The sequence below is a fragment of the Cinclus cinclus genome, chromosome 1, assembly GCF_963662255.1.
Source record: "Cinclus cinclus chromosome 1, bCinCin1.1, whole genome shotgun sequence".
Taxonomy (NCBI): domain Eukaryota; kingdom Metazoa; phylum Chordata; class Aves; order Passeriformes; family Cinclidae; genus Cinclus; species Cinclus cinclus.
Genome location: NC_085046.1, coordinates 41077053 through 41101856, shown reverse-complemented (window position 1 = coordinate 41101856; position 24804 = coordinate 41077053). Strand labels below are relative to the sequence as shown.

At 43.0% G+C, this 24804-nt stretch overlaps 1 protein-coding gene across 1 annotated transcript; it reads right to left on the bottom strand.

Annotated features, from left to right (window-relative positions):
- Positions 1-479: 479 nt before the first annotated feature.
- On the bottom strand, positions 480-23646 carry CMTM7 (CKLF like MARVEL transmembrane domain containing 7). Its single transcript, XM_062502908.1, has 4 exons — positions 23485-23646; positions 4459-4632; positions 1609-1707; positions 480-578 (listed from the first exon to the last, which is right to left on the bottom strand). The coding sequence occupies exons 1-4, from the start codon at positions 23644-23646 to the stop codon at positions 480-482; spliced, it is 534 nt and encodes a 177-aa protein (XP_062358892.1).
- Between the last annotated feature and the right edge of the window lie 1158 nt (positions 23647-24804).

Below are 24804 nucleotides of genomic sequence, written 5' to 3'. Positions count from 1 at the left end.
AGATCTTCCAAAGGCTACCAGCTTGTCCAGGCTAGTAACAAAATACCCTCGGCTCTCTCCTCAGTAGTGGACGCTCCTCTTTGGTATCCTGTTTTGTAAGGCAGACGTCTTGCACAGGTGATGGAGTCACACAGATGCACCTTTGAGAAGGAACACAGTGTCACTTGTGTTGCCACAAACAAATTAATCCAATTTATTAAGCAACACACTGGAAACCTTTTGGTAAGGGGTGGGGGAGGGAGAAAAGAAAGCGTTGCTATGTTCAGTATTTGCTAGAATCAAGTTATTTTGCTCTTATAGTTATTTGTTAACAGCTATCAGTAGCTGTGATAACATCTGTGATGACAGAAAATTGGGAATTATTGCTTTTTGAGTAATTTTGGGTCACAACAACGAGGGCGTTAATAAATCCTTCCAGGTAGACACAGCCCTGTGTCAGAAAATACAAATATTAATTTTGGGAAGCATTCTGGTGGTTACTAAGCACGATACCTACTTGTTGACTGTGTGATACATGAAACCTTGTAGGATGACCACATGCTTATAACACAAAGTATTGTAGCCAGGAACCCGAAAGTCTGGATGAGAAAACAAACAAACCACAAATATTTATGGAGCTTTAGATGACACATAGTCCATGCATGTATGGGCACTTTTATATATTCACCTACACATTTTATGGGATTAACAGACCCAAAAAGAAGTGGGTTTTTTTCACTCCATTCTGTCAAAAGACTAAAAAACCCCAACTTTTCTGTGGTATAATAACAGCTTATATCTTGTCAAAACTGAAAGATGACTGAAAGTCATACACACAGGGAGGGAGAAGAAGATGAACAGCAGCATGGAGTGTCAATTTCTAAACCTCTCACTAGGATTCTGCAACAAAGAAAAGACTGTTTCTAGCACCTCTGATTACTGCTCTTTTACTGCCCCATTCAAACAAGTCTTTCCCTGCTGTCTGCCAAATAAACAAGTCAGGTAGGTCTACTAGTCTGTTTGCATCATCAGGACTACATTTCTGAGAGTAATTCTTTATTCTGGAGGAGTTGTATTTCAGGTCCTGCTGCTGTGAAAATACTGTCACCCACACTTGGAGGTCATGCCTTTCTCTGTAAAGCCTTCCAGCCAAGAGAGACAGAGAGGACCTGTGAGAAGTGCTCAGAACCCCAGTGGGTTTTAGCTCAGGAGAAATTATTTTGATTAGGGCTCTGTTCAGAAGCAGGAAGCATTGAAAGACAAACAGGGGGGTGAAATCCTTTAGGTAACTTCCAGCTGCTACAACAATCTTTTGTCAAAAAATATTTGTCTTAATTCTTCACCTAAACACATTAGTTCCTATGAGTTAAAGCAGAAGCCTTTGGTTTCAACGCTCTGGCAGGACAAGTACCAACTTTAGTGGTGAGTCCAGCATCTGACAACAAAATATTTTTGTTGGCACTGTGTTACAGAACATTCACTGAAATGTGCTAGAAGGTCGTTCACCCAACCAAGACACAAATAAGGCAAGTCTGTAAGAAAACAGAGGTACAAGTGATAGATTTCCAATGCCCTACTTAATATATATTGCAATTTTTAAAAGGTCAACACTAATAAACATAGTCTTACCGCTCCAGCCACAAGTCCAGTTATATTGTAACTCTTGGCTGCTGCTACAATAGATCCAATAAGAAGCAGAATTGTACCAATTAAGTAATGAAGAAACTCCTGAAAAGACAAGCACAGCATGCATCAGAAGGGAAACTTATCTGGAAAGCATTTTGATGTCTCAGAAAGAAAATAAGTTGGCAGAGATGACTCAAACCCTCAAACTCATAAGACAAAAGACAGTCAAAAAGAAAAAAAAAAGCAAAACAAAACAAAAATCAAAACCCGAAACCCAGGAACTCACCTTGTGAGTGATTTTTATAGCAAACCTCAGTTTCTGTTCCAAAAAGACTAGTTTGGGTCTACTAATGTTACTGGAATAGGATTTACTTACTGAGTATGGATATAATCCTTTCAATTCAGCATGGTACATTACTTCATGGCACCTTGATTTAAGAGACGGTTCTGAAGGAAGGAAGGAGCCTCAAAGATAGACTTCTCTAGCCTATATGAAATGGCATAAGTGGAAAATCAAATGCTCCTACTTCTGATAATCTAGAAAGTAAGCACTGGATCTACTGCTGCATTTACTAAAAACTTTCATCAACTGAGACTGGAAACCACAGGGAAGGGAAGGAAGCCATGAAAAGCTCAGCTGCAGTAAAACATGGCCATGGGGTTTTCTGAGAGAGGACCAAGGCACCACATTTAAACTCTTCTCTGGTGTGATAAGTATCAATCCAGGAGTTAATTTTACCTTGTTACAAGCAGGCGGTATCTGTGGATTTCAATGTTGAATCCTTACAAAACCTATGACAAGCAGAACAGTTGTTTGCACACTGAACATGGGTTGTTTCTTATGCATGGTGGGGTGGGGGAGGTGGATATCTGCTTATTTTATCTGCATTGCACTACCAACATGAACCAACCAAATACAAAGGAGAGGAGAGATTCTGTCTCAAACCAGAGATAGAATATAATTGCAAAAGGAAATTGTCCAAGGAAAGCCGAGAAGATGAACAGCCTACCATACCAGTTTCATTCTGCTCAGGTGTTAAAAAGAGCTGAGGAGGATTTTTCCTGTAAAGCAGGCTCTGAGACCACAAGTTACTTTCCTAATTTATAAACTTGTTTCGGGTAATCAAAATCCCAACCCTCACATTTGCCAGAATAAATTAGATGCATAAGGAGGCTTCTCTGACTAGCCCATGACGCAGCAGGCAAATGGGACATGCCATTGCCTCCTTAGAGACATCAAATAAAGCAGTGTACACAGGCTTCTACTTTAGAGGAATCCAAGGGATGGGCAAAGCTGCAGCAGAGTCATCAAATGCCACATTAGGTGGAGAACCAACCCCTGGCAAGGCTGGAAGAGTGCCCCTCTGGAGAAATACTTCCAAGCTTTAAAAGCTGTCAGCAATGAACAACCTCTTGAACCACTTCAGCTTTACTGGCTGCAAATCACGCCCCTGATTGCAATGTAAAGATCCTGCCAGGAAACTAATCCAAATGTTAGCTGTAGTTTCCCAGACTCTTTCACATGTCTTCCTCTTCTGTTCTAAAGATACTTAAATGTGACTGAAAATGAGGTTGCTTGTTTTGTAACAGAGCAGCAATGTTCAAGCATCACATCCTGTAAAGCTTTCTGAAACTGAGCAGCCACAAACTTCTGCCTTAAACTCCTGAACGTTGAGGAATAATTAAACAGACAAAACAAAAAACAAACAAACAAACAAAACAAAACAAACAAACAAACAAAAAAACACAACCAAAAGCAGCCCACGCAGAGGCAAAAACAGCATAGTCCTGTTACAACAATGCACACGTTAAATGCTTCTCTGCAAAACTGCCATTTATTAGCTTACTTCACTCCTTTATTTCAATCCCTGCATCTATATTATCTCCAGATAAGTAAGTACCTTTAGAAACAGATAGTGGTGGAACACATTTTAAAAAAAAGTCTAACCATATTCTTCAGGTAAAAAGAAAATTAAATTTTTCTCTCTGGTTATAAGTGGATGGATGGACAAACTGTTATCTTAGATCTGTAAATTACTGACATAGCTTCCATTAACCACCACCCAACCACTTCTTGGGATTCAGAATTCCTCTCTATCTCTCCAGTTGGCTTTCCCTACTTCTTCAGTCCTTCTTCAGTGGAACTAACACATAGAAGAGAGGTATGTTCTAGGAGGTTGTTAAAATCCATCATCCCACACTAGGATGCAGAACTCTTCTGTTAGCTGACCTGAGGCAGAGCTACTGAGGAAGTTCAGGTCTCACATTTTTGGTGCTGCCTGTTGGTTCTCTGCCAGATTATGAGAGATGGATGTGTATGGGAAATGCAGGAATGAGGCAGGAACATCCTGCAGGATATCCCAGGAATGGCCAGGCTATGGCAGTGAGGTTGAGGCTCCTATTTTTTGCTATTGTTTAAGTTATCTAAAACCATACTATAAAGAGGCATATCTGATTTAAATAGCACTCACAGACTTTATTTTGGGACAGGATGTAGTACATGAATTGTAATGCTATGATTTGGTACTTTAGCAATCCCTTAACTGCTATAAATGACCTGAGCTAAGATCCATCTGCTGAAGGCCTGATGATCAGTAGCTTCCTTTTGATTGTCTCTTAATAAAATTATTGCCTTCCACATAGTAAATCTAGATTTATGTCTGTGTACAGGAGGGCAGATCAACTGGAAATCTTTACAGAATCTGCTGAACAGAATGCAAGTAACAAAAGGATTTGCATATGAGGCAAAGAAGAATTGAGTGAAAGACAGCCTAGTTTTGTGAGGCAGCACAAGGGAATGGACTGAGAAAGTGAGACTTCAACCCCCAGTAGAGGAGAGGAACCCAGGCTTACCGCGAGTGGCCAGCTAACACAAGTCAGCTTCCTGTAGACTCTGAAAATGTGCATGATGTAGAAGAACAAAATCATAACCAAGTCGCACATGGTGACAATCTGAAAGAAGCTGTATGCACTGTAATCTGTCCATGGAGAATTATTTACGCTGATGAATCCAATCAGCAGTGAGATCTGGAAGACAAAAAAAAAAGGCACATTCAAGGTTTTCACTATGGTGCTCAGAGGGTCATGGAGATGATTTTAAGCACAACAAAATGGCACTTAGAAGACAATATCTAACGTTAAGTGGGATGGTCCCAACAGAGTAATAAAAATTATAATAAGGTTTTATTATTGGCTGATGAATGAGCTGAAGCAACCATTAGGACTGGGGAAAGGGGCAATGGCCAGAAGGAAAGCAGCAGTTTTAGTCTGAAGAATTCAACTTGAAGATGTCTCTGTGTACAACAGAAGAGGTCACAAACAGAGGAATGGAACTGAATGGCTGGAGCTGCACCACTGACTGAAGCATCTGAACCCCAAAGACTTTCAGAAGGAGGTCACTGAAAGCTGAAAAGTGAAAATGGAGGTGTCCATTAACACATGCACCTTCACTTTCATTTAGTGACATTTCTCATATGCAAAATCAGAGGACCTGAGCTAACAGTTTTACTCTTCCTTTTTTGCCACCTATAGAGCAGAAGTACTAGCAGACTGTAAGGCAGTAAAGGAGTAAACAATATAAACATTTGGAGGAACTGATTCAATTCACCTCACCCCCAAAACCTTTTTAAGTTAACACTGCCACATAAAACTGTAAAGCATTATTTGACAACTTCTTTCAGCTGTACGCCTGCTAAGGACAAAAGCGATTTCCTTTTTTTTTTAATCTAAAGCCACTTCTTTATTTTACTAATCTTGCTGCTTCCACCAGCCTGGCTAACCTGGGTGATCAAAATAAATCTACAGAGAATATAGTAAAATATTTTTTAAAAACAGACTCAGTCAATGCATGCTTTCAGCCACTGTAATTTTTAGTTCATCCCAAGTCAGCCAGAAGCTGTAATGATTCACATTTTAAGTGTTTCTCCGAGACATTAAAAAACTATCTGAGGAAGCCAGCACTTCAAGACTGCACCATCCTTTCCTGCACACTCATCTTCCAAACTCCTAACCAACTGCATTCATTATCAGAATAATTTCTGTAAGATTAAAAGAGAAAAAAATAAACAACCCAACACCCAAACATCATAGCTTAGATTCTCCTCAAGTGTTAGCCAAGTTCCACCTGCTCAGTTCTAAGTGGACAGGCTAAATATATGCATGTACAAGGGCAACCAAAAGGTCTGTATGTAAAACCTTCACAAGGACCTGTTACCATCACCAAAATCCATCAAAACAGTCACATCAATGTCTTGACAGTGAACCACCTCAAAATGGTGGCTTCAAAGAAAAAAGTCAGTTTCTTTCCCACACAAGTGGTTAAGCTGCTGTCAGACCTGGTCCAGCTCCATTGCTTTTATTGTGACAGTCCAAGGATTTGCTGTTAACCCTGTAAGTGATGCCCAGCTCTCTGAATCTTAATGTCAGTTAAGCAGAGTCATCTGACTTAGCCACTGAATAACCTGAACAATCAGAAGATCATTTACCCTATAGTCTAGGAGAACACTCTAAGTGATGCAAGACACAGCTATTATTTCCATAATTTAAAACTGAATTTAATGAATTTTATTCTATAGGAAGACTCAACAACAAGTCAGAGCAAGCACTGAGTCTTGCTCTTGGATAAAGGTGGGATGATGACAACATTCTCTAGCCACCAAAGGCCAGAAGAAGTTTCCCTTACTCAGGTGTCTTCACAATAATCAGTTCCCAGTTTCAATTACACTGTAAAAATCAAGAAGGAAACGTTAATTCACAGAAATATTACATCTGCCTACCAGCTCATTTCATGCATGAACAATTAACTAGAGCAGGTTTTTTTACAGTGTACAAAGGAAGACTGGACTCTTGAAGTACAACCACCATCCAAATAATAAAAAGCACTGGAAAAAAAACCTTTGTTTAAGCTAGACCCAGTTCTTTCAATTTCATGGAAGCATAGCAGTATTTTTCTTTTCAGTTAAAAGGTACAAAAAATTGAGAAGCATAAAGAAGAATATGAGTCATCTAGGGACAGAAAATACATCTGAGGTGTCATAATCCTCAGAAATGAGAAGATACATGGTACCAATGAAGAATCTGCTCAGCTCCTGACAGGGTAGAACCATGGATTTGAACAAACATGCTTTCCATTCCAACAATTCTTCCTGATTATAACAACTCCAAATCCAATTAGTAAAGATTCTCCCTTCTTTGATTTTAGATGTGCCTCAGCACAAGGATTGGAAGAAACCACTGCTTGGCAAGAGATATTTCTTTCAAAGATTTACTTTCTTAGCATAAATCTTGCAACATGAGATTTACCTGCCATTTCTAAAGAAGATCCTCAGTTCATAGGCACGTGATTCTGTTTCATAGGACAAGTGCAAAGGGACCCTCTCAACAACTTTATATAAAGCTGTAACACATCTGCCTGCAGGTACATTCAGAGTTTAAAACCCACCTGCTGAAAAAAGAATGCTAACAAATACAGATAATAGAGTCACCCAATATCACTTGTTCTTTGAAACTGACAAATATTTAAGTTCTGTGAAGTTCCTTCACCAGATACTGGTTTATCATGATATACAGGGTGATGACTGTACCTCTTTCCCCCTGGGATTCTGGTTTCTAGGGAACTGAGTGATACAGTGATAAATATGTAACTGTCTGGGATGCAGTTGAACATCCATCTCAGAAGTCAGTTTGTGGCACAGAGAGAGAGAGAAATGAATGGTAAAGCACTGAAGTGATCAAATGTTATGAGTGTTCTTTATGCATCTGTGCTCAGGGGAGCAGGTTTATACACCCTGAAAATAAAAAACTGGAGGCACAAAAAAAATCCAGGGCACTGGTATTTCCATCTCAATATAGCATTTCACAGGTCAGAGTAACATAGATGTAACCCATAGCCAGCAAGTCAGTGTGACCAGAAGTACAGGTCAAGTGATGGTCAGTCTCAGAAGATTTCAGTGTGCTCCACAATACACATCTGGACTCCAGACCTGCATTACAAAAAGGGGTGAGGGACACATGTCAGGACATTATTATTTAAGTGCTTTCTGGTTTCTGAGAAGCAAAATAAAGACCGTATGTATTAATCAGCCCCAAGGAAGGATTTCTGGATTTAAATAAAGTTCCATATTTATTCTGTTTCATAGAAGTCAATCTGTTTCAACTAATCCACTTCTTGACTCTCCTTTGGAACAGATCTTTGAAGTGAGTAATGAAGTACATTTATGGACTCTGATATATATAAGGAACTATCTTGCAGTCAAGTCAATGTGAGCTAAAGGCAGTCAGCACTTAGCAGACAGAAAAGACATAACAGAGCCTGAAAACTTTTAGAGAACCTGCATTTTCTTCCCTGCTTGGAGCTGAAGATGAGGTAACCACATCCTCTGCAATGTGACCGCAAAATGCTGCCTCTTGAATGTCACTAACATACCTTCCCAAGTCTAAACCCCATTCTGACTTGAAGTTAACTCAGATCTATCAAAAAAAATGAAACACAATTTGTTCTTTCCTGATGTGGTCTTCTTCCTAAAGGAACCCAGGAAGCTGCTGGCCACCATCACCACAAAAGAACATTGGTGGTTCATGGTCAGCGTGTTGTCCCCCAAGATCCCAAGGTCTTCTCTGGAGAACTGCTTTCCAACCTCCAGCCTGTACTGGTGCAGGTTCTCACCCTCAAATGTCTCCAGATACAGGACTTGGCACTTGCCTGAGCTTATCTTTAAGAGACTCCTCTCTGTCCAGACTGCCAAGGTCCCTCTCCATGGCAGCACACAACCCCCTGGCACATCAACCACTCCTCCCAGGTTCTTCATTAAGAGATGTGGAACAGTGCCAGCCCCAGTATAATCCCCTGGGGTACACCACCAGTGACTGGCCTCCAACTGGACTTTGTACCACTGATCACAACCCTCTGGGCTGGGTTGTTCAGTTTTAGATCCATCTCACTGCCCACTTGTTTAATCCATACCCTGTCAGCTTGTCTGTGAGGATGTTAGGGAAGACTAAAACCGTACCAAGATCAAGGTAAACCACATCCATCACACTTCCCTTGTCCACCAAGCAAGTCACCTCATTACAGAAAGCAGTAAGGCTGGTCATTTCCCCTTTGTAAATTCATGTTGACTACTCCTGATCACTTTCTTGTCCTTCATGTGCTTGGAAATGCTTTCTAAGAGGATTTTCTTCATCATCTCCTAAGGGACTGAGGTGAAGCTGACAAACCTGTAATTCCCTGGATCTTCCTTCCTGCCCATAGATATTATATCAATCTGTTCAGAATGGCACACTTCACTTTTGTACCTCCCAGACTAGAGAAGATAAGGAAGGACTGGACAAGAGGGATACATTCTCCTCTCCTGTGCTGTAAAATGCTTCTGGAAGCGTTCCCTGGAAATGCTGTTTCTTTTGAAAAACCAGCTGGTTTTCCCCTTGTTTCTTCTTGTCCCTGACAAAGAATGAGCATCTGAAATCCACTGGTCATTATCGCACTCAGTAAAAAACAAGGAAAATGTGTATCAAGACTTCAAGTAAATGTATCTTCCACTGCAGGAAAATTCAGCACCTTCTTAGCAAAAAGAAGATGTAGGAAGAAGATACAACTTCCAATCACTCCTAAAGAAAATGCATACTGGAGAAAAGGCCCATGGCATTAGACCCAGATGCTGCTGTACTCCTGATTTCAGATGGTTTGAATTCGACCTTTAACTCCCCGTGCTCACTCTTGGGTGGCTATAGTCCCACAAATGCAATTAGGTTACAGAGAAAGCTTGGCTCCAAACACCCTGTCAACAATAGGAGTGGGCTGGGCATGATGCTGAGAGCCAGAGCCAGCCAAACAACCCTCATCCTCTCTGCTGGCTGGATCCTCCTGTGGCTTCCAGTCCTGCCACCAGTCACAGGGGCCACCAGTAAAACTGCTCAAGAGCTGCCTGCCCCTCAGGACTAATGGGCTGGGCTGACCTGCGCTCACACATGGTGCTGGAGTGCACCAACACACATGGAAAAGCCCAGGCCAAGCCAGGAAGTTCAAAGAAGTTTAAGAGCTTCTTAAGAGCTTCTTCACCTGCTCCAAGGAAGGGGCAGGCAGGAGTGCATGCCCACCAGTCCAGAGATTACACGTACAATTTTCTTCACTAGTGCCCTGGGGATAACAAAGGAAAGGACTTGTTTTGCTCTGCATGTACCTACAAGCCAGCTGGCACCACAAAGCATTTTCTGCTCATGTGGTAGAAGATTGTAGTTTATCTGACCACAGAACAATTTTATAACCCAGAAATCATTCTGTGCGAGTGCTCTGTATCTTTTTTCTACTGTCCTGCTATAATGGATGTCATAAATAAAGCTCTGGCTTTTATTGCCAATACCTAATTCTTCTGTAACATTTGGAGAGAACTAAATTTTCCACAGACACAGCTACCTACACAAACATAAAACCTGCATGATCTCCAATACTGACAAGAACCTACTCTTAAAGAAAGCCTAATGTTCTGAGGATGAGAGGCCCATTTCCACAGGCAAACACTGACACAACAAGGGAGGAATTGTAAGTCACTGACTCTTGAATCCTGACCCCAGTTTTGTAACCCTATTTCTGTCTAAATTTTAGTAAATCATGTATTTCACCACTTCAGCTCCTCCAGTCACCAAATGAGAACTAATAAAGACTTCACATGCATTGCGCTAAAGTTTTGCACCTTCAAAACACTTCAGACATGTAAAATAAAGGCAAAGATTAAGGACTACTAATAATTGTCTAGGGCAAGATGACTTATTTTCCTTCACAGAGTGAACGAAAATGCTCACCAAAAATACCCCAACAAAGAAACAAAAAAGACAAGACAAAATCCCCCAAAAAACATACCAAAATACCCATATCCTTTTCCTCCCTGCTCCCCTCTAGCCCAAATGGATAATCAACAGATCACAGATGTAACAGGCAAGCAGGTGTGCAAATCATCCAAAGTGGAAGCCACACCACAAGCAAAAGGAGGAAAAGGTTCACTTCTGAGAGTTGCTTTGAGTTGCTACCTCAGCATATAAGATAAACAAAAATGAGAGTCCTAGCTCACTGTAAAATGGAAATTGGTATTTATTTCCTGTCTGTCATTTACTTATAAATGACTGTGAGCTGTGATTCAAAAAGCACGCCATGCACAAGACATTGAAAATAAACTATTCTCTAATCTTTAATGCTAGGACTACTTTACTACTCATCCTCTTGACCATCCCTGACTGTTCAGAACTGCACATTTTCAGTCACCCCTGTGCAGCAAAGTCACAGTCACTACTCTGCTAGTGACTGTGGAGCACAGGTTACCCTTTCCCACTGTGGCTGTGCAAGCCTCTGCACAGTGGTGATGTTCTGGTGTGGATGTGACACAAGCTGCCTTCACAGCAGCTCACAGGAGCTGGGCTTTCTGTGGTTAAAACATGTTGATAACGTATCAGGGTTTCAGATGCTGCTGAACTGGGCTCACACAGCAACAAGGCTTTCTGCCTCTCTTCTCCCTCCCCTCATCCCAAAGCAGGTTCACAAGTGGGAAAGACATTGGCAATGGCAGCTGGCTCCAGCTGACCAATGGGATTTCCCATCCCATATGATGTTGTGTTCAGTGATAAAAAGCTCAAGACAAGGAGGTTTAAAGGGGAATATTTTAGGTTATGGCATTTCTTTTCCCAAGCAACCACTACATACAGAATCATAGACTCACAGGATGTTTCGGGCTGGAAGGGACCTTATAGACCATCTATTCCCAATCTCCTGCCATGGGAAGAGACACCTTCAACTAGACCACCTATCCAGCCTGGCCTTGAATGGAGTAGTAGAAAAAATTACAGCTTTGTTTGTGTGTGCAGCTTTTGCTTTCCTTATAAAACTGTCATTACCTTGATCCATGGGTCTTTCTCCTTTCTTTCTATTTTCTCCCCATCCTGCAGTGGAGGGCAGTGAGTGAGAGGCTGGCTGGGTGTTTGGCTGCTGGCTGGGTTTAACTCACTGCATGTAGCCTACCCCTTATCTGGATTTCTAGCTGCTGTGGTAGTATAAAGAACAATATTAAAGCACTTCATTACAGAAAGACACGGACTATGGTTTTTACAAATCCCAAGATGATGTACTGAATTGCCAGGCTGAAATTGCTATCTTACCATGTAACTTTAAGCTACATGGATAATAATTTTCATTGTGTATATAGAAATAAGATGTGAAATGCTAACCTAACTGCAGGACAAAAGATAGCATTAATAAGAAGAAAAATTGCCTCAAGGTGCCCAGTTACAGAGAAACACTATAACTCTTATCTCAAAGTTTTACCATAATACCATGACATACACTTCCTTGTATAATCCACCCAGCTCTGTGTTATCTTTTCATTTAATTACTTTGCCATGCAATGGACAACCACATCCTTGTGTTTCTCAGAGTACTTTTTTCTTGACTTTCCCCCTCTACTACATCCTCCCCTAAGCAGAAATAATTTTTTGTCTCCAGTGTTTCCTTTACTTTTTTTTCCTGCTCCTTATTCCCCATTCCTCTTGTTTCCTTCCATTACACTCCATATTTCTTCTCCTTTTGTATCTCTCATTCTCTCCCATCCAAATTTCCCTCTATACATGACAATGACAATGCACCCCAATTCCCTCTTTTAATGTTTCTTATCTATCTTCCATCAGGGCATGTACTGAAACTAGCTAACCAAAAATTAGCACCATTCACGGGAAAAATGTCAGGGGACAGGATTCAGCATACTGCTACACCTGTAGCATCTGCACAAACACAGTAGGCAGCAGCTCTGGCTCACCAGAGCTATTAGTAATCCTGTTATTATAGTATAGTTATGTATGTTATTATAGTATATATTCATAATACTTTAAGGTGCTTTTCTTTCTCATCCACTGTACTTGCTGGAGAACTGATGAGCCTTTGTGCTGCTTTAATGTCCCTCCTCCTGAATCTGAAAAGAGAAGGACCCTGAGAACTATTCATAAAATTGATAAAACCAGTTTGATTTCAACTATCTTAAAACTTACCCAAGTTTTAATGCAAATAATTGTACAGAAACTGTGTCTGCAAATTTGGAGCAAGGGACAGCACTGTCTGTCATGCAGTTTCATCACAGCCTTTTTTTTAAAAAAAATAAGAAGAACTAAATGCTTTTTGTATTTGAACAAAAAAAAAGAAGTCAAAGTTTCCAGGTTGTGACACCAGCCAAGATAGTAAATGGAATTTTCCATCCCTATGAGAGCCAATCAGGATAACTGTGCCCTAGAGAAATGTCACTGACTACAGCTGTACATTTCCAAATGTTAACACCTCAGCACAGTGAAGCTACATATTATTAAGCACATATTCCTCTATGGAGTAAAATAATTTTTAACAGCTTCCCAAATCAGAAAGATGAGCAAAGCACAGACCAAGGTTACAACTGCAGCTCATGCAAGACTGGTTCAGCTAATTTAAGCAGCAATGTTGACTGCTGCTGTAATCAAGATTTCCTTCGTCCAGGGCAGTGTTGGAAATGTGAGCTGTAAAGCCCTACTAGAAAAAGAAGATAAAAGGCACAGTTCATTTGAAACTTCATTAATGACAGATGAAATCAGCTGCCTGCAAGTGCATGGTTCTGTGAAGCAGTCAGTCTTTGGTTGCACAATCATCTCTCAGCCCCTGCGTCTGGGCAGATTTCCTTCTTGTCTGGCTGCTTTGCTAAAATAAGGAGGCTGCCTGGCCTCTGATAAGTCACTTCTCTTGTGCACCACCATCCACAGGCTATTTATTGAAGATAAAAATGGTGGGAGGGTGAGAAAAGGCAAAATAATCTTATTCAGACCTTCTACAAAACAGATAAGAGGACAATCCTAAGTACAAGCAAGTGGTGTTCTATATCTATGAATAAGAAGTTATCTATCTGCTCAGGCCCAGGCTGCAGTGGCAGAAAAGGGTGTGGGGTAATCCAAGAACCAGCATATGAAGGACATTATTAAAGAGCCCTTGTTGCAGGGTGTTAGCCATGATCATTAAAAAGTCAATTCTTCGTAATGACTACCTGCAATTAAATCCTGCCTGCCACTGATCACAGTGCATGTTTCCATCCTGCTCCTGCCAGGTGAACTAGCTCCCTGCCTCAATCCCACAGCTGCCTGCACACACTGAAAGGCACCATACAATCCTGCATGTTATCTACTGAAAGCTGAGGACTTTATAGTTACATGGCAAACAATATGCTACATTCTTGACAGGTGGTGAATTAGTTAAAAAAAGAAAAGCTTGTTACCCAAAACAACCTGGTAATTTTACTTCTTCTCTCCAATTTGTTTAAAAATAAACTTGAATTTAAAACATTCCAACTGTAAGTTTTTTCAATCTACACAGAAAGCTGCACACACAACCCTCAAAGTATTGCAGCAACTGAGTAACATTGCACAAGTGGCATAATGCAAGTTACAAAAAATTCCCCAAACACACAAAATCCACTGCAAAACACTATTAATGGCACAGCTGACTGTTAGCATGTCTGCAAAGGATAGGAGCAGAATTTTTAATACAGCAAATGCCCTAGAAAGGTTCCAACTCTTGGAAACACAGCTGCTTTCTCTCTAACTTTCAAAGAGGTGCCACCTGCAACAACTGAAAATACTACTGTGGACATAGCCAGGAGAACCCTGTACTTTGTAGCTGGTTCTTTTATTAATAAGGAATTAATTCACTGTGCAGGCAACAGCCCCCATGTAACAGCTAGCCGGCCACCCACTCCAGTGGTCTCTCCTACCACGTAATAATCCCCAAATTATGGACGAGCCTGATCTTTCAGGTAAGAGCAGAGACACACCCTCTGCATAACTGTGTTATTCTTCTGTAGATGCAAAGATACAATCACTCAGCCTCTGCTCTCTGCCCTCCTCCCAGTCGTGGCGCTTGTTGGGAACCTGCGTCACACACAGACGAGCCCATTTAGAAGAATACTACCTTACTGCTGCAAAAAAACACATATATGCACGTGCCTCCTGCTGTAGTTCACCCCACTGCAGAAGATCATTTACCTTGCATAGAAGGCAGAATCTCTAAATCACATCTCAAAAGACTACGGGAAGTAAAAAACATTGTAAGGGGCTTGAATCTCCAGACTTCCCTAGGAGAAATTGCAGTATCTGGTGATAGCAACCAAAAATGAGAGGAATTAGTATAACCAAATCTCTTCAGATTCAAAAATTGCACAGCAAGCTGTGATTGATACTTTTCTGCAAGTCATGCACTCCCAACACCTAGATACTCCTGGAGAGCCATGTCAACCTTTCTCTCCATCTGGTAAACCTGAAAGTCAGACAGAATGACAGTGGAAGACAGTCCAGTGTGAGTAGGTTTGTATAAATGAAGAATGACTGCAGGAGACTGCCCACCTCACCTGCCATACTTCCTTCTACCTGGCTGGGAAGATAAACTGCTTGCAGGAGCCAGGCACTCCGAGACTGCCACTCTGAACCATTCTTGGATATATTGTTTGGCTTTTTTGTATTGCTTGCCCACTAAAAAGCCAGTGAAGTCCCATATTACCAGTGATATACAACATAGAAAGAGCTTAATCCATACTTGTGAGCTATAGAGCTCTTATAGATAAATTTCATGGCCATCTAAAAATGGATCCACCAACCATACATGGCAACACCACCTACAGAGGAGGAGCCCACATTGGCTAGCCAACCAAGCCTGGTTCAGACTGGCTGGCTTCTAGAAGCCCAGGGTACCTTGTGTATTTACAGGCAGCAAAGTTTCCATCATGTTCTGGGTATCCAGTATGTATCTAGCAGCACAGAGCCAGTTAAAACTAAGACAAGAACATACAACACAAAAACCAGCCACCCCAGGCTGACAATCATTCTTGTTAAGATATCAAATTAGAAGAATGAAAAAATAAAAAGCAATCTCATCTTGCTGGAAGTTGTTGCTGAGATCAAGGGATACCATGTGAACTGCTCAGTGATGTCTCATGCCTCCGCCTGCCAACCCTCAGCGAGCGATCTGCTCATCACCAGCCCCTGCGGATGCTGCTCACAACACAACCCCTTCTCACTGTGAGGCATTTAGCGCTTGACTGATTCAGATCTTCAGTTGACACCTGCCATATCTCTCCCTGCCTCAGAGATCACCACACTGACATCTGGCAATCACAAAGACAGCAGTTGAGAAGTTCTTATATCCAGCAAGGGCTTTGCTAAGCTATGGAAACAGAGCCTTGAGCAAGGCCTCCTTGAATAAGAGGAGGATTCATTTACATCACCCAAGTCCACATTGTTAGCTGGCATATAGTGATTTTCATCAGGAAAACATAGGTGAGAGTTCCTGAAAACATCATGACAATCCCCAGATGAACTGTAATTATCACAGCCTGGATGCTGGATCAGGGTGGGTCTTTGCACACCTTTTCTGAGTGTGAATACTCCATGCTTAGCAAGGTGCCAGAGAAAGGAAAGGCACATGAAAGGGGGGAAAAATGAGAATAGATGAGATCCCCGTGGCAGTGTTGCGGCTGACAGCTTTCAGTGAGCACCCGGAGACTGACAGGCTGTCCCAACAGGCTTGGACAGCACTCCTGTGTATGCTAGGAGGTTGGATACTCAAGCAATTGCCAAAAGGCTCAACAAGCCAGCAGGTGAGCAGCAACAAAGTGGGGAGTGTGCTTTTCCCAAACAAAGAAAAGAGCTCTTGCAGAGCATGATTACAGACTCAAGGAAAATAGGCCAAGTCAGTCTGCAGTTCTGCAGCTGCTGATGGTCATCTCACTTCTTGCCCAGCTGTCAGCACTTGTGTCTTGAACTCATTAGTGGTACTCCTAAAAAATAAAGAAAACAACACAACAAACTGCCGAAAATATTATAAGAAAATTCCCCCTGAAGCAGCTTCTCAATTCTGTCATCATCACACTTCCATTTTCCTTAAGGGAAGCTGTGAGCAGATGAGGAAGCTCTAAGCATTGCAGCTGCTGCTGTAGGAACAGCAGCCAAGTTTGTTTTGGCTTTGAAAGCTGCAGACACCTAGCCTTGACCAGGCAGGCACATCTGTCCTTGCCATTACATTCATCAAATGACCATCATCACAGTGCAGGGAGGTGTTTCAGCCACAATGACCCCCTTAAGAATCTCAGTTATGCAAAGGAGAGGAAGCTCACAGGTGGGTGAAGGGAAATCACAGCAACTTCAGAGCCTGAACTCTGTGTACAGAAAACAGCAATTTCTGCCTCCTGTATACTTTACATATCACCACAAAATAGGAGGACAAAGCCACAGCACATATGATGTGACAATAACACAAAGGGGACAGCTCAGCCACAGGACTGAGTGAATACCTCAAAGGGACTCCCCAGGGAGGGGAGAGGAGGAAACACTTACTCATAGAAGGAAACACTGTCTGGCTTTGGGGGACAATACCCCAGTAATGCACAGCAGGTACCAGAGCCTCAGGGTCAGGTGTGATTCTCTCACTGATGGCTTCTACTGGATCACAGTGAGACACAACAAATTGTTCTAGCCACTGCAATCCTGGAACCCAGTGAAGGATGCTTGGCAAGATGCTCTTTGTCGTATACAGGCTCTGAGCAGATGGAGACTGAACTTACAAACAAGGGATCCACTGGTTTCTGTCACTCTATGGCAGGAGAGGAGGACGTTCAAAGGGACACCATCCCCAAAGTGAAGGACAGGGAACACACTGCTCTTGTACCTCTTAAAATGAAGTCACAGAGCAGTAAGAATCCACACTTTTCACCACATCTAATTATCCACAGACACCATGTGACCTAATATTTTTAAACAGTGCCTTAAAATTTAACTTCCCATAAAACAAATATGCCAGGAAAACACTGCCAATACTTCATTCTGCTCTTTCAGGCATACTAAACATATCTCAGGTGATGTGGTAAATTTCTATGCTTCATTTCCCTTTTTTTTTTTTTTTATTATTTCAGAAAATGTATTTGTTGACCCCTGTTCAATCGACTCTACAGAAAGGATTACCTCTACATGCACAGAGATTGCTAACGAATGTATTGCAACAAATCCTAATGGATGCACCACATGAGCAATGAAAGATGGCTCCAACTTTGAGCTTTTAGAAAGCCTCTTTTAATAAGTAACAAATAGAACATTCACTGACCAATTCAGAGCAGAGATATTCTATTGTTTAATAATGACCATAATTGCCTTTTTACAAAATATACTGGAGTTGATTTTTTTAGCCCTCTAGAGCAGTTTGAACATCAGAAAATTGCAAGTTTCTTTTTTTTTCCCTGAAAGAGGTAGAAAGAAATTAAAACAGATGGTACAAAACCTTCCCATGCCCAAGAGAAAGAGCAAAAGGACTACATTCTCATCTGTGGCTTGAAACACATGGAACCACTTCAAGCTTATGTATTTTCTGCCCTTCCATGCCAGACACTTGTTCTTGCCCACAGTAGCCTCTATGGCTGCACTGTTCCGTAAAAACACTGATGGAAAAAGAAAACCAGAGAGCTGAAGTAAAGCTCCATTAGTTCCCTGGTACTGTATAACCTGATGGACATCTGCATCGCTGCAGCTGAGAACAGCTGCATGGAGACAAGACTGCAGGGGAAAATTCCTTAAAATGGTGTTGCTTGTGAAATTTCACCTCATCATATAAAAGTGTGTCAGCCTACTAGCAAGCACTCCTTGCTTAACATGCAGAGAACACAGTGTTTGCTTCCAGCTCTTACTCAAACACCTGGACAGAGAAAATGGCCACCCAGAGCAGTGGCATGGAAAAAACATCACTGGCTGAGGCAGCCGGCTTTGGTGTTCTCAGAGGGGAAATAACAGGACCTCCCAGTCCCATCGGGCTTAATTACTAAGCTTGGATGTTCCTTACTCGAGTGCTCCAGCTTACTTTGGAGCCATCTAAGATAATTTTTTGTTTTCTCTTAGTTCAGAATGCCCAGCAAGGTCCTTTTACTGCAGTTTCCAGCAGAGCAACAAAAATAATGAGCAGCTACAACAGCTCTGACCTTGGCCTCAGAAAATGCGTCTCATTGCTTAGCCAGTAGTTTATCTTGCGTATTTTTGGGGTGATTTTCCTCAACCCCTCAGAAAGCACAGTTTATAGAGGACTCACAGACAGGCTTACAGTTTCAGCACCTCTCGCATCACCGGAATGCCTCTCTTCTGACTGAGCAGCTTTATTACCACAGAGGCAAAATCATGTCACCGACACACTGCTGCACAGAATTAGATGTTTTACTTCAATCACCCCCATGGACAGAAAGATGTTTCAGCATCAAGATCAAGATAAAAGATTGAGTAGCTCACAAATAACTCCAAGCAGCACTTGCCTTTGTGAATCTTTTTTTCTTGCATCAATGATTTTGATTAGGAATTGTTTCCCTGCACTAACAGATTTTTCTTTCTTTTCATATTTTAACTTCTTCTGAATATAGCTCCCCAGTAAATTTGTCTGATATAATACAGCACACTGAGAAATGGAACTTGGCTTCAGCAACCTAACTACCAGCATTCTCTAGCCTTCAGTGTTAGATGAATGAATATTCTCTTGAATATTACTATGCAACTATATGTTAATATACAAATAACCCAGAGAGGTTTCAGCACACTTCAAAGCTGCTCAGAATTACAGACTGTCTTGTTGGCCATTCACTTGTCAAGTATGTCATTGCTTTTGTCAAGGCATACTTTGGAAATTAAATAGATAGTCTGCAGAGAAGCTTTAGATACTGCCTTAGCATTTTAAGAAGCTAAAATGACATTGTTAAGTCAATCTTATTGAGTTTATCCTTTTTTTACATTACAATTGCTTGTAAATCTTTTCTTCAGCCTTGAGAAGGTAATTTTGATTTTTTAGTTTTCTGTCTTGTGAAACTGATGGCTCATATTGAGCTGACAGAATCAGCAGTGGTTTTAGCTTAAAACACCCTGTTCTGAGGCTGTGCTTACTCTGACAGATCTGTAATACTGGTGTCACTGTGGGAACGATGGCCTTCAGTCTGAACTGTGACCGGAGTCAGCTCGGCCCAACCTGGGGGAGGCAAGAGAGAGGCAAAGAAGGCCATGGGTCACTCTGCACCTCTCAGGAAAAAGAAGTGGTTGGAGAACAGCCTGAGAACCCTGAAAGACCTGCACAAGCATGTGCTGTGCCTTGATGACTCTCCTGCACGTGAGCTCTCAGTTCTTCTTTTCTGTCCTCACTCTGTACGGTCACACTCCTGCAAAGCTCTGCACCAGGCACTTTGGACAGGTGATATAATCACTCCTACCAAGTGCCTAAGAGAGGAGACACCTACACCTACACCTGTCTAACATGGGCTGTGCTGAAAGTAGGACCTCGTCCAACACAGCGTCAATGGCATCCTCCAGACTTCAGCTGTAAAAATATAAAAAGCACATGAGGGATCCAGGACTAATTCAGGGAAACAAACTTGTTTCACTCTATCAACGCTGACACTTGAGTCACCCTGGTGACAATACAAGTGCACATTCACACCACTGACCATAATGGCAGAGGATTCCTCAAAAAACTCCCAAGAATCCTTCCACTGAGAACTTGCGAAGCTAAGCCACAGAGGTTCCCACAAAATAAAACAACCCAGCAGTAGAATGGACACAAAGCAAATGTGCCTCAACCAAACCAGCACAGCTCATGCAGAATGCTGAAGAGTGCCACCTGTGTCAATTTTGGCAAGCTGGCTAAAATTCAAATCATTCAGGTCAGTTTCTCTGGTCTAAGTGTATTTTGCACACTGATACACACACCCACTCACACACTTGCTTAGTACAGTGCTGCTCCAGAACCAAGGTGGCCATAGCAGGATCCTGCACGTATCCCTACGAGATCTTGGCAAAACAGCAAATACCATGAAAAAGAGAAGGAAAGGAAAGAAAAAGCAAAAGCTGTATTAACAACATCAAGTTAAACAAGCTGGAGTAAGTTAGATACTGAAATACTTTGTAATTTCCTGTTAAAATCGGAGTGTCAGTTCAGACTGGATTTTGAAAAGAGCCCCATCTAAGGTTAGTAACAGTCACACATGGAAAAGCAGCTTTCAAATTATCTTACTGCCACACAAAATACACAAGTCTGCATTACTGTGTTTTCTCCTCTATTTTATTTTCAACATATTTATAGACTACTCCCTAGGCCATGAAGTCAGTGCATAAAATACACTGTCTTTTCAAAGCCATAACCATTCTGCAAGGTTAAAGAAATTCTCTAGCAAAAAAAAAGTAAAGGAATTTGTGTAGGCTTACAGGCAAGAAACACTTTTTTCTTCTTAATTTCGTTCTCTGCTAGACAACACAGCACCCAGAATTTCAAGAGAAAGTACTGGTAACACCCAAAATTTGCAACAATTCAGGATGCACAATCTCTTCAATACTCCTGAGTTTCAGTCCTTTTGTCTTTCAGCAGGACAGCTGTAACATTATCTTCTATTTCCTTCTTATGATTTCCATAGCATGCTGTTGTCATCTATTAGGTTCGTAACTCACACATACATACAATCATTGGGTTTTTTTAGCTTGGAAGCACAGCAAACAGCCCTAAACATTACAGTAAATGATCAAATGTTTCTTTCTTCCTCTCTGTCACATCCTCTACTTCTTGGTAAGGAGGACTGAGGAAGAAAGAGAACAAAACTTGTAACATTTCCTCTTCACAACCACAACCACTCAGAGGTCCAGTACACAATTTAGTGTGATATCTATCTAACCCAAGTGACCTTGCCTTTACCCTTTGCCAGCACAAGGGTTCTTCTCAGTAAGACTACAGCCACCAGCCACACCAGCACTAGCGCAGGAATGTTTACAGATTTAGCATAAAGAAATCTTTACCAAAAGAAGTTACTGCCAACATTTTGTACTAGGAGAACTTAATGCTCACACAAATGGACCTGTGGGTATAAATACTGTCTGAGAAGAGATAATAGAGAATTGTAAAAATATTTAGCTCTCCCTATTTTATTTGGTGCAGGAGTAAATCTAGAACTAATGTATCATAGTTATTTCTACATGCTACAGCACAAACATTTGGTTTTCTTATGGAATTATTTGAGAAGAAATTTGTGATATGTGATACTGCAAGAAGTTAATTTGCCCAAAGTTCCTTGAATACCTGAGCTAACTCCTACTGATGATTACAGGCAAGATGAAAAGCAGAAAAATATAAGAAGGTGAAGCTGAAAGAGTGCAAAGAAAAAATAATTTAGATTATTTTAACTTCTGTTAAAGTCACCACAGAAAGCCACTTGCTTAAATTTGGATGAATTTTAGATTGAATGGCATTGATAAAATATGATTTTATGCAAAGTATGTGAAACATTACATAAAATTAATAGATTTACATCCAGCACATGAAAATATGAAAAGCATGTAAAGAATGCACTCAATACATGCACCAGAAACTGACATTACAGCACAAATAACCACGCTGTGGTAGCTTTAGGAGTCACACCTCAGAGCTGTAGAGACACCACAGCAGGATGGAGGGCAGAGAGGATTAGTTATTTCTAGTCCATAAAAGGAACTGTTCTCTCCACAGTGGTGAAAGCAAACAGACTTTCATCTCATCAGCAGAGCACAAGTTTACTGTTTTAGGGCTACAGGTTCAGTTGCAATGTAGACACACGCTCACTCCTGAAAATATTCCACTCAACGGTTTGGGAACAACCCAATCCAGAAGAAGGAGCAGACAACTCTTTGAGCTCCTACTGTACAGAATTCATCGTAAGGGACAGCTCCAGGGTCTCGGGGTGCAGGACAGATGTTCAGCAGGTGGAGGCAGCCATGACCAGTCACAGTCAGCTTCACCTCTTGCTACTGAGGGTCATTTCTAAGGGCAGCCAACAGCTAATAAAATACTCGAAGAAACTGGGCAGCTTTCAAGGAGAAATTTGAGGATTCTATATTACTACTCAGTAACTTAGAGCATAATGAATCCTAACTTCGAAAGTCACTTTAGAAATCTGGGTGCTAATAACCTACACAACTTTAAAAAAATGACTGGACGAATACAGGCAGAGGGGATAGAAGGCACTGAGAGCTTACAAAAGATGAAGGCAACAACTCCAGGATAAAACACTATCAAGGCACGAGTTTTTCCAGGATGAAAACATAAGTGTGGAGGTATCTGTACATGATGTCTTTCATGATCTTTCCTGGGCATCATCCCTGCCACTACTGTAATTAAGCTGACAAATCACCCCACAGATAATTACGGGCCATAAAAATGAGAAAGAGCTTATCCATCTGTTAATCTTCTCCACATCTACATGGAGCTGAATTTCACGGCTGACTTACGGCATCAGCTCAAATCCTGGCAGCGTTCCACCATCGACTGCTGAATTTCAGCCGTACATCTCCCACATCCCTCCCTGTGTCACCGGGTCACTGCTGGAGGTCTGTGGCAGACAGGACACGGAGCCAGCTGGAGCTACAGCCTCAGCTGTGGTGCCCACCCGGACCAGACCGCTGTGGGCACTGGCACTCGGCCCCGCTGTCTCCTAAAAAACTTACCCACGCCACGGAACGAGGTGCTGCACTACAGCACGATGTGCCATCGGATCACGGTGCCCTCGCTGTTAATGCCAAAAAAGTTACCACTGCTACTTTGGGCCCGTACACATCCGTCTGGTCAGAAGTGCTCATCGCTGCTTTAGGAAGGGGCAAAGGCAGCGTCCGACAGACGGCAGAGGAACGCGGGCTTTCCGTCCTGCTGGGAGCTACGAGAGCTGAGGGGCCAAACCCTCACGGAGCCGCGGCCCCAGCGCTGCCCGACGGCGCTCCCGGACCGTCCGGCAGGGATGAGCGCGATTCCCGCGGGCTCCGAGGGTCCCAGCAGGAGCCCCGGCAGCGTCCCCCGCCCCGCTCGCCCCTTACCATCTGGGCCACCTTCAGCATGCCGGCGCAGGAGCGGAAATAGCCGCCGTCCATGAGCTCCGCGTCCGAGCCCGCCGAGGAGGAGGCGACGGTGACGGGCGGCGGGGCCGCGGGGCCCCCGCTGCTCACCCCGGTGCGGATCACTCGCGCTCCGTGAGACATGGCTGCGTCCGCGCTGCCCTCGCCCGGCACGGGGAACGGAACGGGACGGGATGGGACGGGACGGGATGGGTTGGGACGGGACGGGACGGGACGGGGCGGGGCGGGGCGGGGCGGGGCGGGCAGCGGCGCCCCGGGGCTGGCAGGGCCGGGCGGAGCGCGGCGCTTCCCCGCCCGCCCGGGCTGTTCCCGCCCGGTCCCGGCCCAAGCCCCGGTCCCGGCCCAAGCCCCGGCCCCGGCCGGGCGGGGGAGCCGAGGGGGTTTCCCTGCCGCGGGGGAGACGCCGCCGCACCCAGCCGGGCAGCGGGGTCCAGGACAGCCCGGAGCGGGACGCCCGCCCTGCGCAGCTGGATTACATGGACGCAGGCCGGAGGGAGGCTTTCCAGCAGGGAGCGGGACGCCAGGCGGGAGGGAGCTCCGCACGGGCCGGCCGGGAGCAGCTTTGGCGGGGACAGTGACAAACTCCGCAGCGCCTCAAAGTTTGTCGGCGGAGCGCTGGGAGGGGAGCGACTGCGGTGCTTTGCTGCGGAGGTACAGCTGCAAACGGCGTCTTCACACACGGCACTCACTCTTGCCAAACCCCCCCTCCCCCCGATCCTCTGATTATCGATCTCGTAAAAGATGGAAACCATTTGCGTTAAATGGGCAGCAATGAGCAAAGCTCTAATGACTGTCCAGATGTCTCAGGCCCAGTGTTTGAGTTAAATCATACAGCGATACTAACGAAAGGCAGCAAAGGAAGCGAACGTATTTCCTCAGGTTTAAAAATAACTTGTTCTGCTTTCTGGCAAGTGAGGTAACAGTGGGACTCTGAGCTGGGCATATGCCACTTTTGTACTCGTTGGAGTAGCAGCCCCGTCTCCTGCTGCTTTGTTCTGCAGTTATGATGCAGATTATGTTCATATTTAATATTTAATAAGCTCCTTCAGCAACTAAAATTGTCCTAAGAGGGAAGACATATAAACCCAGATGACCCCCAACACATACAAGGCCCCACGGTAAGCAATTTACTTGAACAAAATGTGTTTGCCAATGTGGGCAATGGTCCTTACTAGATTAAACAGTACGTAGTTCTGGACTGCTATTAAGCCAGTCTGTAGTTGCAATAAAAGCTATTACCTGTCCCACCGCATTTTATCTCATGTCATTAGATATCAAAGC